The sequence below is a fragment of the Rhinolophus hipposideros genome (genome assembly GCF_964194185.1).
Source record: "Rhinolophus hipposideros genome assembly, chromosome: 2".
NCBI lineage: Eukaryota > Metazoa > Chordata > Mammalia > Chiroptera > Rhinolophidae > Rhinolophus > Rhinolophus hipposideros.
The window spans coordinates 50,452,562-50,468,376 of record NC_138048.1 but is presented as its reverse complement, the minus strand read 5'-3'; the positions used below and the strand labels follow the sequence as shown (position 1 = coordinate 50,468,376).

General features: G+C 42.4%; 1 protein-coding gene across 1 annotated transcript in view; it reads left to right on the top strand.

Moving 5' to 3' along the window:
• Positions 1–15,070, top strand: part of MUC13 (mucin 13, cell surface associated) — a gene marked incomplete at its 5' end in the record, with an annotated part of 29,764 nt that extends 14,694 nt beyond the window's left edge. Inside the window, 7 exons of the mRNA XM_081078997.1 lie at positions 2,942–3,108; positions 7,379–7,498; positions 7,850–7,970; positions 8,584–8,621; positions 9,595–9,676; positions 11,995–12,205; positions 13,878–15,070. Of these exons, the coding sequence (XP_080935123.1) occupies positions 2,942–3,108; positions 7,379–7,498; positions 7,850–7,970; positions 8,584–8,621; positions 9,595–9,676; positions 11,995–12,205 (739 nt within the window). The 3' untranslated portion in view covers positions 13,878–15,070. The remainder of the gene's footprint in view (positions 1–2,941; positions 3,109–7,378; positions 7,499–7,849; positions 7,971–8,583; positions 8,622–9,594; positions 9,677–11,994; positions 12,206–13,877) is intronic.
• Between the last annotated feature and the right edge of the window lie 745 nt (positions 15,071–15,815).

Below are 15,815 nucleotides of genomic sequence, written 5' to 3'. Positions count from 1 at the left end.
GCTGTCCAGTGGGAAGTCACAGGTCAAGCAGAGGTGGTCAGTCTGTCACACATCTCTTGGCCTGAATGGACAGAGTGTAATCTGGGGACAGCAAGATGCTGTCTGTGATTGGCTGTTCAGTAATTTGCACACCGGATCAGTGCGTTACCTGGGTCAGTTTGTTTGGTTCAATTCCTTGGCTACAAAACACACCTGGTCAGTCCCTGGAATGTACATTTTAGGGGGCCAGGAGGAGAATAAGTGGCTCATGGCCATCTCTTCCCTCATAGAGGGGCAGTGAGGGAGATAAGAAGACCCAAATCTCATACTTGGCTACTGAAGGGCCAGTAGCGAGTTCTTTCTGCAGTAAGAACAAGCATTTATTGAGTATATCCATATGCAATGACCAAAGAGGGACCCAAGAGGCAAAAGATTCTCAAGAAGGTAGTGATTCCATTTCGGCCGTCTCTGAAGCTTGTTAACACACAAGTGCTGCAGCCTGAGGAAAGAATGCTCTAAGATGAATGAAGTTGTGCCGAAAAAGCAGTCCTAGTGTATTCATATTTTGTGGGTTTTGTTATTGCATCTATCTTTATAAGGTTAGTCAAATTCTTTGTGGAATAAGATACAATAAATATTTAGACATATAAATTCAGAGGTCTCCTGAAGGTGGTAAGTTTTGAGGTTGGCGGCTAACGAAAGGCAAGTGTGATTGGCAGCCAGAAGACCAGGAGGCAGACTAAAGGAAGGCACGGTTCCCACAAGGTAAGGGGCAGGCAGCAGGCAGAAAGGCTGGACCCAAGGCAGAGGCTCTGAAACTGGAGGTTCACAGTAGACATCTGCTGGAGGGCTAGACATTGTTTCAGGACATTCAGTTTGAGTGACGGGGTAGCAGGGAGTTCATGCATTGGACAGGACTGCATAAAACAGCAACAGTGAGGTGTGATGGCTTCAGCCAAAACTGTACTTCAATCCTGTCCTTGGCCCTTCCTCACGGCATGAATGGGCAAGAGTTTTAACATCTCCAAACTGTGGTTACCTCTTCTGTATACCTGGGATAATCTGGTCAACTTTCCTGGAACCTTGGGAGGAATTAATAAGAGAACATTTGAAAGATTCCCTGAACAAAGGGCCTGGCACATAGATGATTTCAACACTATGTGTTTGTTCCTATCTGTTTCCCTTCCAGAATGTGGGACCCTGCAAGTGTGATGGAGAGCTGGTCCCACAAGGTCATCTCTAAAACCGTGGCACTCCTTTCATTCTTATAGAGTTACTTAAAGGGAGCCAGGGATGTTTGGAGACAACCTTTTACCTGTGAGCTCAGTATACTGGCAAGAAACTAGATCCCCCCTGGGGGCTGTGGCAGGGCTAATGGACCTTAGTCTCACCTAGAAGACATTTCTTAGGCTCCAGTCCAATGCTTTCTCCTTGGAATCCCCACGATATTTATCAACTGCACAAATGTTGAAATTAAAAGGATACTCAAAATTTCTCTAACTCTCAAACCTCTCTTTGGACAGAGGTGGAAACTCAGGCTCAGACAAGCTATGACTGATCTTGGGCCACAAAAGATGGTGGCAATCTTGGGTCTTTATCTCAGGTCTCTTTACTCCAAGTTTAGTGCTCTAGTCATTTATACTTTACCTTTTTGTGTCACTTAGGTACGCAGTGGCTCCCCTAATTCATGAGTATAGTGTCTTGCCTTCTAAATTGGAGTGTAAGCTAATAGATTCTTCGAGTGAATTAATTATCGTTGGCATTTCTTTCCTACCCCCCCTGCAAAATTACACCGTAGTTCTGGTCATTTTGTAACTGACAAAGAATAACTTGTATCAAGAACCCCTTTTTCATTGCCCTCTACTTTCCTTGCCACCTCTAAATCCTATCATAAATGAATCATGGGAGATAATTTAAAAATAAGAATGCTGAAGCCATTTTGTTTTCTTGGACTCTCTTTTGAGGTGATTGTTCCTGAAAACAGAATTTGGTAAAAATTTTGGATTATCTTGATTGTTCTGAAAAACCAACATGGCTGTAAACATTTCCTAAGTAGGTTGGCTATGTTTTCAAGCTTCTGTATGTATTCAAACATCAAAATGGAGTAGAGGGGAAAAAAAACGTGACAGGAAAAATATACCCTGAGTCTTAAAAACACACAGCCACACATCAAATAAGAAGGGAATTTTTTAAAGTCCTTTTATTTCTCTCTCAGTGATTGTATCACTTGATTCCTTTTGAGCACCGAAAGAATTAGACCTTGGCCCAACTGTTCTTAGGGCTCCAAACTGCAGTGCTAATTAGAGAGACAGAGACTCTTACAAGGTCTCGCTCATACAGACACTCACTATTTGGTGATGTGACTTGGTATTATACGCTCATATTTCCCACCGCCCCATCTCCCCCTGTTTCAGTTCTCCTCTGGGTCCTGTGGACCCAGGCCCAGTCACATACCCACTTCTCCTGCTGACTTCCTGGCCTTTTCTGGAAATGACCCAAACTCTGTATGGTTGATTGCTGTTTACTCTGTGCATACGGAGGAACACTGCCTCTCTGTCTCTCTCAAAGTTCAAGTCTGAGGTTTCACAGCTCAACAAGAGGCTTACTCTTGATTTTCTACAGAAAATGGCAACTTATTATTTTGGATATTACTTGTTCTACTTCTCGTCAGTCCCAGGCTCCTAGATCCTAAAAATGATTGTTCACAATTTTTCTGAGTATCCTCCAATGGGACATTGTTTTAGCCATAGATTTCCTCTGAACACACATTGAATAGAGATCTCCAGGCCTATAAATGGCCATCTGATTGAAACCCCAGGCCTCCATATTGGGGCCCCAATTGTGGATATAGGACTGTGGGTCAGAGCTAGAACTGGGAGACCTGGGAGTCTGGGAGGTTTAAAGACCAATTTGTTGATGCTTCGGTTCAATTCATCAAGTGATGGATTCATTTCATTTTCAGGATATCTCCTTCAGCAAGATCTGAAATGCGTGCCGATGGCCAGAGTGTTGATGTAACAATAGTAAACCTTTTCCCAGAAACTACTAAAGAAAATGAGATGTCTGTGTCTAATGCAATTAAAAAAGCAATTAGTCAAGGCAGCTCTGATGGCGTTACAGGATATACCCGTAAGTAGTAAATAATTTTATTCAAAGTTTACCTAAAGACCTAGCTACCTTTTTCTAAACTTTTCCATTGTATGTGAGAAGGGGGAAAGAAGAATTGGATAACTGAATCTACTGATGTCTCCAGGTTTCCTTTTAACCTGTTCATTCTTCCTCCCTTTCTTCTCTCACTCAGCTTCTATCCTTTTTCAACCGTTTCCCAAGTCGTCAAACTGACCCCTTTGTTTCTCTTTTTGAAAGGTAGTCTTGGACAAATAGTCTCTGGACAAGGAAAGGTGAAGCGAGGTGAAACAAGGCGGCTTTATACCAAGCTATAGCCCAAATGATAAGAGGAAGTTTTATGTATCCTGCTTCCCCTTTAGGCCAACACACAAGCCCATGGCACAGCTGTAACAATTCACTTTTGCTGTGCTACAAACCACCCCAAAACGTAGTGGTCTAAAACAACGACTATTTATTGCAATGCCATCATTCCATGGGTCAGAATTTGGGCTGGGCTCAGGTGGGCAGTTCTGCTCTCGGCCAGGCTTGGCTGATCTCTGCTGGGCTCACTTAAGCAATTGCTGTTACCTGCTGGGTAGGTAAGCTGGGGACTGACTCATCTAAGTTGGCTGAGCTGGTTGGTTTGTCTCTGTTCCATATGGTCTCTCATTTTCCAGCAGGCTAGTCCTAAAGGGTTTCAAGAGCAGCAAGAGGATAAGTTTCAAAGCACAGGTATTTCTCAAGTCTTCGCTAATGTCACATTTATAACTGTCCTGATGGCCAAAGCAATTCACATGACCAAGCACAGTGTGGCAGGCACTACCGAAGGGTATGGATACAGGAAGGCATGAATAAATGGACACTATTACTGTAATCAACCCATTACAGCAGTCATCAAAAGTTCCTTATCTCAGAGATACCTGTTAGGGCCAGTTCTGGTGGAAGCTTGGAGCAACTTGTTCTCAGTCCTAGTTGCCAAATCCAAATGCCTCTGTTACGGCACAATTGACCTGATTTTTTTGTAGCATCTGACACTAGTCTTCTTTTTCTGAAGTCCCCTTTTCCTCGGGACTCCACCCACTATTCTCCTAATCCCCTTCCTGCCTCCCTCATTCTTTTTTTTACTTTTCTTTCTTTCTTTTTTGATTTTTCTAAGACTCCTTCTTAATCTCTTAAATTTTTGCTTTTTAATGATTGTAACCTCCTTGGCCTATTGTGCAAAACTTATATCTCTTTCTGAAAATATAAACAAATCCCATTCATTTATAGTTTTTCAGCACCTTTTCTCTTTCTTCAAGAATTCACAAAGATTCTTACTATTCTCTCAGGACCTGGAATGTAAATGCTGTATGATAAAACTCTTAAATTCTATCAGAAAAGATTGGGACTCCCCTGTACTCTTGCCTCTCCTTGGGCTGCAGTCACTTCAGCCATGTCCATTCAACTCTTTTCGATGTAAGTATTACTTACTGGCAGAAGAGATTGGAGAAAAATAGTGTGGAGCCATTCTGTCTTTCTCATGTTATCCATCAACATTACACCAACCAGGCCTGGCCTTTCCATGAGCCCCTATAGCATGAACACACACACACACACACACACACACACACACACACACACACACACACACACACCCTTCATTCATTTGCCCACTTTTCCATTTTAACTTTTTGCTCTTTGTTGTTGGATTTTTGTTGTTGTTATTTTGGGTTTTGTTTGTAGCAAACCTGAGCTCATTTGGTGCTCTAGACTTTGTTACATTTTCAATATTCTGTCATTGGTTATGGGGCTTTCTTTCCATATCTTGTGTATGTCTTTCATTTGACAACTTTCTCTGCAAACCATGCCAGTTACTCAAATTACGTGAACCCTCTCCCCCACCTTTTTTTAAATCGCTTTTTTAGCAGCTACACAGTTAGAATTACATTTTCAGAGCTTCTGATATTCTTGAACTATTTCCATCTTCCAGAATCTCATGCCACATAATGATACCTTTTCCTTTCTGAACACTTCAATATTTACTCTGTCAAAGTCATATTACTCTCTCTGGCTATCACTTAGCCCTTGTCTTCCAAGGGACCCATCACTTCTACCTGCTAGTCAGTTTCTCCTTGGGTCAGAATTTGGTGCAGAGTAGCAATTCCTACAAGCAGAACCTGTATTCTCTGGAAGATGAAATTGTCAGCAAGGTAAGACAAACCTTATCATACACTACTTTTGGCTAGATGCAACTTCTAGCATGTGTGAGGAAGTTGAGGGTCCATGTCAGCATGGAGACTGTCCACTCAGAGTGGTTGCCAGCTGACAATAACTAGTGCATTCTTCAAGACAAAGTTGGGGTCCCCTATGCAATTCTCTCATTTAGGCTCTCCTTAGTAATTGCCTTGGTTATAAGCCCAGCATACTTGAAACCATTTGGTCTCAGCTCTGAGAATTGCTCCTCTCAATATCTGACAACTCCTCTCATCATCTCTCTACTCTGAGACCAGGCATGCGTTCTTAGATACATTAATAAATTACCACATGGTTCCAGCAGCGAGCATGAACTGCCCAGCAAATGAAGTGAGAGGCTCAGAACTTTTAGAGGAAAACATCTTTTCCTGCTTTCCTGCTTTTGCTGCAAAGACAGATTCTTTCTTCTGTGTCAAAAGTTGTAGAATCTCTTTCTCTAGACTTTTAACTGGAAGCGTTTTTAAATGGCAGGTGATGAAGGAAAGTTTGTCACAAGTCTGGGAGGTTTAGGAGAGAGTAACCACGTAACTGTTCTACCTTCTCCTAATCTCTCTCCTTAGATTCATCTAAGAATCTCTATTCTTAGATTCATCTTTTTGTTCCTAATGCCTTCCGACCTAATTAGACTACCATTCTTTTTAAAATTTATTTTTCAATTACAGTTGACATATTATAATAGTTTCAGTTGTACAACATAGTGGCTAGACATTTATATAACTTATGAAGTGATCACCCCGATAAGTCTAGTACCCATCTGACCCCATACATAGTTATTACAATACTAGTGACTATATTCCCTATGCTGTACTTTACATCCCCATGACTCTTTTTATAACTGGCGATTTGTACTTCTTAATCCCTTTCACCTTTTTTACCCAGTCTCCCAATTCCCCTCCCATCTGGTAACTATCAATTTGTTCACTGTATCTATGAGTTTGTTTCTGTTTTGATTGCTCGTTTATTTTGTGTGTGTTTTTATATTCCACACATACATCAAATTATATGGTATTTGTCTTTCTCTGCCTGATTTATTTCATTTAGTATAATACCCTCTAGGTACATCCATAATATCACAAATTGCAAGATTTCGTGCTTTTTATGGCTAAGTCATAATTCATTGTATACATGTACCACATCTTCTTTATCCATTCTAGACTAACATTCTTAAAAGATTGCTTTTGCATGGCATGCTTCTGCTCAAAATCTACCAATGGATTCTCAGGTTTATAGGATAAAAGTCAATGTGCTTAGACTGGAATTCAAAGCTTTCTATACTGGTGTGTGAACAAAAGAACGATCATTTGTTGAGGCTCCACTTGTATTTACATTAGCTCACTCAACTCTCACAAAAATCATGTGAAACAAGAATTATTAGCCCCATTTTATAGATGGAAGGGATGTGGGCCCACCAAAAATCAAATGATCAAACAGAGAGAGCCCACAGCCAATAAATACGAGAGCCAAGAATTTTCTATTCCACTTCACAACACTGCCTTTCCCCCACCCAAATACAACACCACTCCTTCCTGACAAGAATTCTGTGCTGCTTTTCATGCCTTGTTTACTCCACTTAGAAAGATTTTGTCTCTCCTTTGACTGTTCAAATCTTCCCTGTCTTTTAAGACAGCCAAAGTCCCATCTCCTCCATGTTACCTTTTAGCTACTTGAGCCCCTGAATTCCCATTGAACTTAAAGTCTGGATTATGAGTTGCTTGAAGCAACTCTGTATGGGTTCAGATATATAACTCTGCAAAGACGGGACCCAAAAGTTTTGGAGCTCCTATGTCCCTTATGGAACCCAGCACAGAACTAGGAGCAAAAGAGACATTGGACTTGAACATAATTGCACTGCATTGCGTTGAATTAATTTGAGTTGACTTATGTAAGAAAATCATCATGGAAGAGAAGATTGGAGAGTTGGATTTCAGAATCCCAGATTTTCATTTGTTAAATCCCAAAACTAAGGCAATTATAACACTAATGGAGTGGGGTGCTTTCACAAGTTGCTTTATCCATATTGTCTTGCTGAATACACTTTTGAATTATTTGTGCCCCTCAGAGGAAGATCGGTGTGAATTTTATGGTTGTTTAAAGGATGAAGATAGCTGTAGCAATGGTTTACAATGTAAATGCAAAGAAGGGCTGGAAAGACCTAACCCACAGATCGCTTTTTGTCTTGGTAAGTGTTCCACCTGCTTCTAAATGTCCTTCACAACTCCTATTCTCTCTCCTATCACATTTGCAAAATATAAACTTTACTGCTCAAGTGTCCATGTGCAATTCAGAGTCTGAGGGCTGTGAATTTTGACTTTAGACATATGGACCTGAAGTATGGCCTTGGCTGTGAGCTGGTGAGTCAGCCCGTGTGCAGCTTCACAGGGGGGCATGTCATGTGTACAGCCAATGAGCACCTCATTTTACCTAGAAAAACAAATGTGAAAAAAATTGTATTCTGTGATACATGCTCGTATCATTTTGGGGTTGAAGAGGTTGTTTCTGAAAATTACCTAGAAATCACTCTGTTTTGCAGCTAAGTGTCCTGATACTTGCAATGAAAAACACAATAAGCAATGCTTAGTGAAGTACAGAGAGAAGGCTGATTGCGTGTGCCTGCCGGGCTACCAGGAAGATGCTCATGGGAACTGTCAAGCGTAAGAGAAATCATTCCTTTTCTGTCTTGCCATAGCTGTAGCTTATATATGGGATAAAGGATAAAAAGGATAGGGCTTACCACATATGTATGGGTTTAGGATCAGGAAGTTGGTACACTGGCATCAGTTAGTAAGCATTCTCCATCCAGCGTCATCACCATCATCGTCAGAAGTTTTTGAACATTCTTTATATGCTAGGAACCACACTAGGTAATACCTCTCACATAACAACACTGTCGGGAATGTACTAGTTCCCAATTTTCAGGTGAGGAAAACTGAAGCCCAGAGAATATTATTTGCCCCAGCTGACAGTGCAGCAAATAAGTGGCAGAGCCACGTGGCCTAGTAGCCTGAGGGGATCCCACTTTATGCCGTGCCTGTGGGGTTCAGCCTCACCTGAATTGCTGAATATTCCTGGAGCTTGGGGGATAGAGTATTCACTCAGTAGCAAATGAGACCTCAGCCTTCCAAAGCTCCATGGGAGCATAAGGGAGAAAAAAGAAAGAGAAGAAGGAAGGAGAAAATGAAGGAAAGACATGGGGTTGGGTAGAAACTCTGACATGCTCCCACAGAGGCTCTTTACCATGGTTTCCTATTATGTATTATATTTTAGGTGTGCATTTGGCTACAATGGAGTCGACTGTAAAGACTGTGAGTATCCAAGTTTTGCTTTGTTGTTAAGCATCTGAGAAACAAACATTAATCATATTCAAAAATTCTGTCCAATCCCCCAAAGTCTCTGGCTCTCTTCATAAAGAGGGAGAAAATCTGCCTGCAATCGCGCCTTCCCATGCCTGCTCTTAGGTCACAGGCACCAGGAAATCACAGAGCTCAGCCTGAGAGTGGGCTGGCACATTGGCATGTGTCCTGTGTCAGCCAAGGGCAGCCTAACAGTCTCTTCATTTCCTATATTAGCTTAAATGTGCATTTTCTCCGACTAGAAAGCATAAAAGACCAGTATATTCCAAAAATGTCTGTGGTCGTGGAAGAGCAGAACCAGAAACCCGACACTTAAATACTCGAACCTTGTTTTGTTTCAAAGCTATTTAGTAGTTTAAGATGTGTAGTTGCAAGTTCACTTGCTTTGTGTCCTCCCATGCCCCACACCTACCAGGCTGGGACAACACTAACAGAGGAGGAGAACGGGTAATAGTGAACCTGCAGACTCTTCCCTCACCAGTTCTATCAGGTGAGGCCAGATACCTGGCTCCTCTGTTAGTGACAATTGAACTCTAACCTAGTTCCCCCAGCTTATCATCAGGTCGGGTGTGGTAGGCAGGCAAAAGCAGCAGAGGTCAGGAAGGGGTGGGGACCTCGGGTGAGATCCCATCCCCTCTAAGTTCCAGGATGGCCCTGTCACCATGCCCTCCTTTGCATTTATGGTCTTGTCTGGCAAGGCTGCCTCTTCGGACTGAGTTCTGAAGACACAGGTGGGGATTGAAGATGGCAAGGAGATAGGGTTAAAAGAAGTGAGTCACCCACCCAACCTGACCCTGGAGGGGTCAGAGAAGAGAGCTTGTTTGTTCTCACAGACAGCAACCCCTGGGAACACACGTACCTGTGCAGTAGACAGTAGGGGCCTGCTTGTGGGAAACTGTTCCTACTCTTCTCTTTTCCCTTTCAGCATTTCAGCTGATCCTCACTATCGTGGGCAGCATTGCTGGCATCCTACTTCTTGGCATGTTGATTGCGTTGATCTCAATGAGGTATGGAAAGGAAGTGTCTCTGTTTGGGGCACAGTGCCACCGGCATGACACGCTAGTTTTTAAACACACGTAAATTTTCCCAGGGCAGGAGAAAGAAAGTAAGGCGAGGCCTCTCTAAAACTACTGACTTGTTTTTCTTACCTTAATTTTCTTATATGCTATACACGATCATTGAAGAAAGTCAGGAAAATAGAGAAATGTGTAAAGGAGCAGAATAAAACACCAGCCTGAGGCAACATTTTGGCATATATCCTTCAAGGCTTTTCTCTGTCTTTTAAAGTGATATTATATACCTAATTTTGTATTCTACGTGTTTTAAAAAATATTTGTTGAGGTTTATTATTGTTTAACACTATAATGTGACACAGCAACCATTTTCTTATCAAAAATTCCTTTTTAACAGTGTTTAACCCACTGATGTTGTCAAATATCATTTTCATTAAGTCAGACCTCTGCCCAGGACCATGTTGCAAATGGTCAAAAAAATCAACCTCAACTGGAGCCCCCTAATTTCAAGTAGAACTGGCTCTGCACGGCCATTTCTCAGCTAGGGTCCTGAAGTGCTCTTCTTAAGAACATTAAGTATTTGTACAACAAATATTTAGATACATTAAAGTTTCCTCTGTTAACGGAGGGAGAATGCTGTTATCCTATTCTAAATGTGTCAAGTGGGGATCCACTTTGATAAAAACAAGCTACTTTTTAAAAATAACATGTAACTCATATCTTATATTTTGGCAAAATAGGTATTTTTACACTATATTGTGAAAGGTTAAAGAGACTTTAGGTTCCTGAAATATTGTGTTTCTTCCTTTTAAAAAAGAATTCCATTTTGATATTAACTTCCCCAGAGACAATTATAAGGACACCAAGTTGGGAACTGGGAATGGCTTTCCCTTTTTCCAGGAGAGGACCAGAACATTCTGATGGTGGAGCAAGGCTGTCTCTTCCTTTCTTAGGATTAGCTCACTGTCCTGGCTCTCCACCTTCCTCAGGGGATGCTATAGAACCTGTGACCCTGGGACAGCCACACTCTCAGCTCCTCCTGCTGCAGGCCCGTGTTTGCTCTTAGCTCTTGGTTCTTGGGAACAACACAAGAATTATTTCTTGTCCATTTCAAAGGAAAGGAAACTTCTCTTCTGTCACCTCAGACAGGAATGTTGTCAAAAGGCAGGAATTCTGGGGGTGGCCGCTTAGCTCAGTTGGTTAGAGCGTGGTGCTAATAACACCAAGTTTGCCAGTTCTATCCCCACGTGGGCCACTGTGAGCTGCGCCCTCCTAAAAAGAAAAAAGAAAAAAAAAAACAAAAACCGGCAGGAATTCTGTTGTAGGCTGGGCTGGCCAGGAGGCTCTCAGAGTAAGGGAGCCTTCCTTTACAACGTTCCCAGTGTGACGGAGGCCCAGTGACTATCACCCTGGGAGTGCCCTGAAAGCATCATGGATCTAGCTGGTCCCACTCCCTACTCCAGTCTAGGGCACTTCAGGGGCAGGTCCATGGCCTGCCCTGTGGGACACAAGGAAGAAGAAGGTCATGATCAGAGTTAATTGGGGGCAGATGCCTTCCTCACCTGCAAGAATTTCCACTTGCTTTCAATGCTTATCCTTGAGAGGCGAGAGCCGAACCTGGGAAACTCCTATTTCTCCTTTTAAGACCTTTATACATTGAACTTGTCTCATTCAGAGGTGCTTCTATAGACATTGACTTTGCTCAAATGTAAAATTAGGTCACAAATCATCTTTTCTCTTTGACTTCTATTGTTACTTCCATAAATCAGTCAACAGCACACTTGAGAATACTAACATCAATAGCAAAATGTGGGTGGGACCACTGGAATTAGATGGTAATGTTGGATCAGTGTTAGCGTTCTGGTTTTGACAGTTACATGGAACTTGCGAGAATACTGTCCTTAAACTTAGAAACTCTACACTGAACGAAGTAATGACGTATTACTGGTAATGGGACATCAGGTCTGCCTTATTCTTCTTACATGGTTCAAAAATGTTAACAGTTGGGGAATCTGGACAATGGATGTATGAGAGCTCTGTGTGATATTGTTATGGTCACTCACATGTAAATTTGAAAATAGTAGTGGAAATGTAATGGCTGTGTGCGATATCAGAGGGATAATGGATGGGGAGAGGAAGGTTGACTCAGTGTGAGGGATATAAATGATAAACGTCTAAGTATTACTTTGTTTTATGCACATGAAACTAATAAAAAAATAAATTTAATAAGTACATTTAAAAAAAGGAATATTAACATTTGCTTTAAGGACTCTCTGCCATTGTCAGATCCTAATTCCTGTTACTGATTACAGATCAAAGAAACCGAAGGATACTGAAGAACAGAACTTGATTGAGAACGACTTTCAAAATCTGAGACTGCAGCAGCACACGACAGGCTTTAGCAATCCAGGAGCAGACGTGAGCGTCTTCCCTAAAGTCAGGACAACCTTCTCCAGAGACGGTCAGTGGCAGAATCCCTACGCGGCCTCCGAAAACAGAGGCATGCCCCGTCCTGATTATTAGGTGAGTCACTGGGCTTCTGTGTGGCTTTTCTGAGTGAAATGCCCCAGGGCAGAGTAGGGACCTGGCTATGGTATTTTCTCCAAGCCCTGGCTGCCCCTGCAGGCTTTTTTTTTTTTTTTTTTTTTTTAAATCAAGAGAAAGGTCCTAAGAAGCTCTCTGCTATTGTAAATAGCCACCACTAGGTCCCTCACACTGACCATCTATGTGACTTTGGCCATATCACTTAGTTCCTTCGCCATCTATATCCTCAGCTATAAAAAGGAAAAAAAAAAAAGGCTTACCTTAGAATCCCTTAAGGTTCTTTGAAAATACAAGCTTCTATGGGTAAGACTCCAGTGATTGCGTGGGGTTGGGTTATAATTCCCAGGCTGTCGAAGGACCGAGGACACAGGTCAGGCCTGAAGAGGACATGCGTGTAAACACGGTTCTGTGGATCCGCTCCAGCCAGCCGTGTAAAGGCAAATCTCCTCTCCTCCCCTGCACCCCACCCTGCCCAGGCTTCAAGGCAACCCCATCCATTTCAAAAGATGGAAGATAAGTCAAGTTAGGCTGGTAATAGCTTATTTCCCATGGAAGGACTGTCAGAGACTAGCTTGTATTCCTTAGATTTGTATTGGACAATCGTAGCTGGCAATTTGCTCAGTGTGAGCCAAAAGAAATGCTAAAAGAGAAAAAGCCTGTAAGAGGTGACTCTCTCAGGGAAGAAGAACAAGGGGACTTGTTGTGGACGGAAGAAGAGACAGTGAAGGAGGAGAAGCCAGGGGGCCAGAGAAGAGACAGGAAAAAGAAGGCAAGGAGAGAAATAATTTTAAAAATAGTAATAAAAAAGAAAGAAAGGGAGAGACAGGAAAAGAAGGAGGGGTTACAGTGAGGGATACCCGGAAGAGTAGAAACATACAGAGGATAAAGGAGGAGGAGGACACAGGAGGGTGGTAGAGGGGCTGAGGAGGGCAGGCAGGCATAGGCTCTGCGCTCTCTGTGGCTGCATTTCACCCCTGCAGGCTGCTCAGGGGAGCACACTGCCCTTTAAGGATCTTAATGCACTTCGCACATTCTGGGAAAACCTGACTTACTTTTATTCTAAAATCCTATAGTTTTCAAAATAAACTTTCCTTTAGTCATGAAAGTCTAATGTTCAATGTGTGTACCAAGGTACGACTTATACACTATGCATCGTGTTGAGTCAGACAGAGTCTGGCCGGCAATAGCCAAAAATGGACATCCTGTGGGAGCGCCTCTTGGCTTCTTCATTGAAGGTGAACCTTAACCAACAAACTCATTAAAAACCTCCTTTCGTCCTTATCATTAGAGCCCTTACTTGAAGAAAACCCTTTAGTGGTATAGTAAGTGCGGGATTTAGTCAGACAGACATGGGTTCAAAGTTTTGCCCTTCCTGTTACTAGCTGTGTGATCTCGAACAACTTGTTTGATTTCTCCGGGCTTGTTTTCTTATCTATGAAATGAACAAAATGCATTCTGCCTCATAGGACAAAGATCAAATAAACTAACATCTGTAAAGGATCTAACACAGGTTCTAATTTGAATAATAGTATTCAAATTATGTCAATTAAAATAATGTTAATAATTTATGCATCTAAATTTTTCTCATCTATTTCTGTTGGAATACTTTTCTAAGTTTTTCTTTTCCCTCTCTTCCTCTCTTTTTGTCTAGAATAGTAAAAATTTGGAATCATCCATGGCCCTTAACCCAATATACAAGCTCTTATTTTGCATGTTTAAGTTACTGATGGAGAAGTGAGCAGCAGTGAAGATCTGACTTTTGGCAATTTTCTTCCATGGATCTCTAGCCTCTCTGAATGGAAGCCTGTGAAAGTTTTCAATGAATACAGCTTGTTTGCTAACTGAGTACCTGTGAAATTAAATGCACTTATTCGCACCTGTAAGACAGTTGATTTTCTCAATGGTTAGGAATTTTTGGTTTTGTTTTTGTTTTTTTCTGGTGGGGCAACAGTCACCATTTCTAATCTAGAGGAAAGCTCCCCAAGATTGCTCATGCCTGGGAGAAGGTCGCTGTTGAGTTGATAGCCTACCGATCAGTGACCTCATCCCAGGAGACCCTTACACATCAGCTGTGGAGGTCCCAAGGGATGGGAAGAGATCCCATCTTTTCAGGTTCTCCTGTCCCTCAACTGTAGGGATTTGATTGCCCTTGAACTGCCAGGAGCTTGTGACTGGGCCTCACACCAAAAAGAGAGAAAAAGGACATGTCTGTCAGCTTTTTCAGGAGGAGTGACTGGAATACAGGATCTTTTTGATGTTAATTAGAATGCCTGGACAAAAACGTCCACCATGGTGTGCATTCCCGAGTTTTTGAAATGCCAGTGGGTGGGAGGAAACACATGACCAGGAGGAAAAGAGGCAGAGGGAAGCTGGACTGGAAGATGAGTAAGGGAGAAGGTACACAGATTCCCCTCCTCGATGAGCAAATGGGCACATCCTCAAACTCATGCCCTACACAAGACTCAGAGCCTAGGAAAAGGTGCGAAGAAAAAAAAACCCAGAGCAAGAGCTTGAAGGCACTTTGAAATTGCAGACATTCTGTCTGGCTGATGGTGGGAGAGGGAGCTCGTGCTCTGGATCCAGACGTCCAGCCTGGTGATGCAGATTCCAGAAGTACTTCACCGAGGCCTCAAACTTCTCCTGTGACAGAGGCTTGGCTATGGCCACCAGTACATGCACACCCAGGAATGGGGGAGTCACATCCAGCACAGGCTTGCTGTAATGTTAACGGTATCCTTGTTTACGTCTGATGTCTGGCCCCCTTGCAAGTTATTTTTATTTATTGTTACTGTTATTTGTTCTTGACTGTTAACTGTGAAAGGTAACAAATAAAGCATCTTTGGTAGAAGGTGTCCTTCCTTGTGTTCAGGGCTTTTGGTGACGTACAAAGCAGTAAGTTTCACTTGCAATAGCAACCATGGTACATGGCAAACTGGAGAACCCTGGAAAAATGGAGCTGGAGCATATGATCAGACCATATCAATAGCCTTTGGACTTCACTGTTAGGCCAGTCTGAGCACAAGACTCAACTCAGATATTGCCTGTACCACCGCAATAAAGCAAGTCTCAATCTGTTTGCTGGTGGAGGGTCTTGCCATCAGCTGTAAAAAACGCAACATCTGTGAAGTGCAATAAAGTGAAGCAAAGTAAAACGAGGTAAGCCTATAGTTGTTTGTGCTTTTGCAGCTGAAAGCATCCTCACTCATTCCACTTGTGTTTACTCTTGCCGTCTCAAGGCGAGGTGATGAATGGAATAAAAAACACACTCTTATGAGCCATTAATGCCCACAGTGGGGACATTAGCCGTCAACCAATCAGTTAATAGCAGCAGAATTAATGCAGACATAACTTAATATTGTCTGACCACTGTGACTTGTCATTACAGACTTTATTTTTAACCTGCATGTTACCGCCTTTACATTTGAAGACGGTGCTGGATTCAGTGTTAGAATTAGCTTATTTGAGCCCCTTTTCTAAAGAGTCCCATCTCCCTGGCACCCCTATGCACGAGAGCATGCCAGCTTCCATTGCTTCTCAAAGGCCCTGGGCCATACAAACTCTAGGTTTAACAGACCAGAGTACATCATTT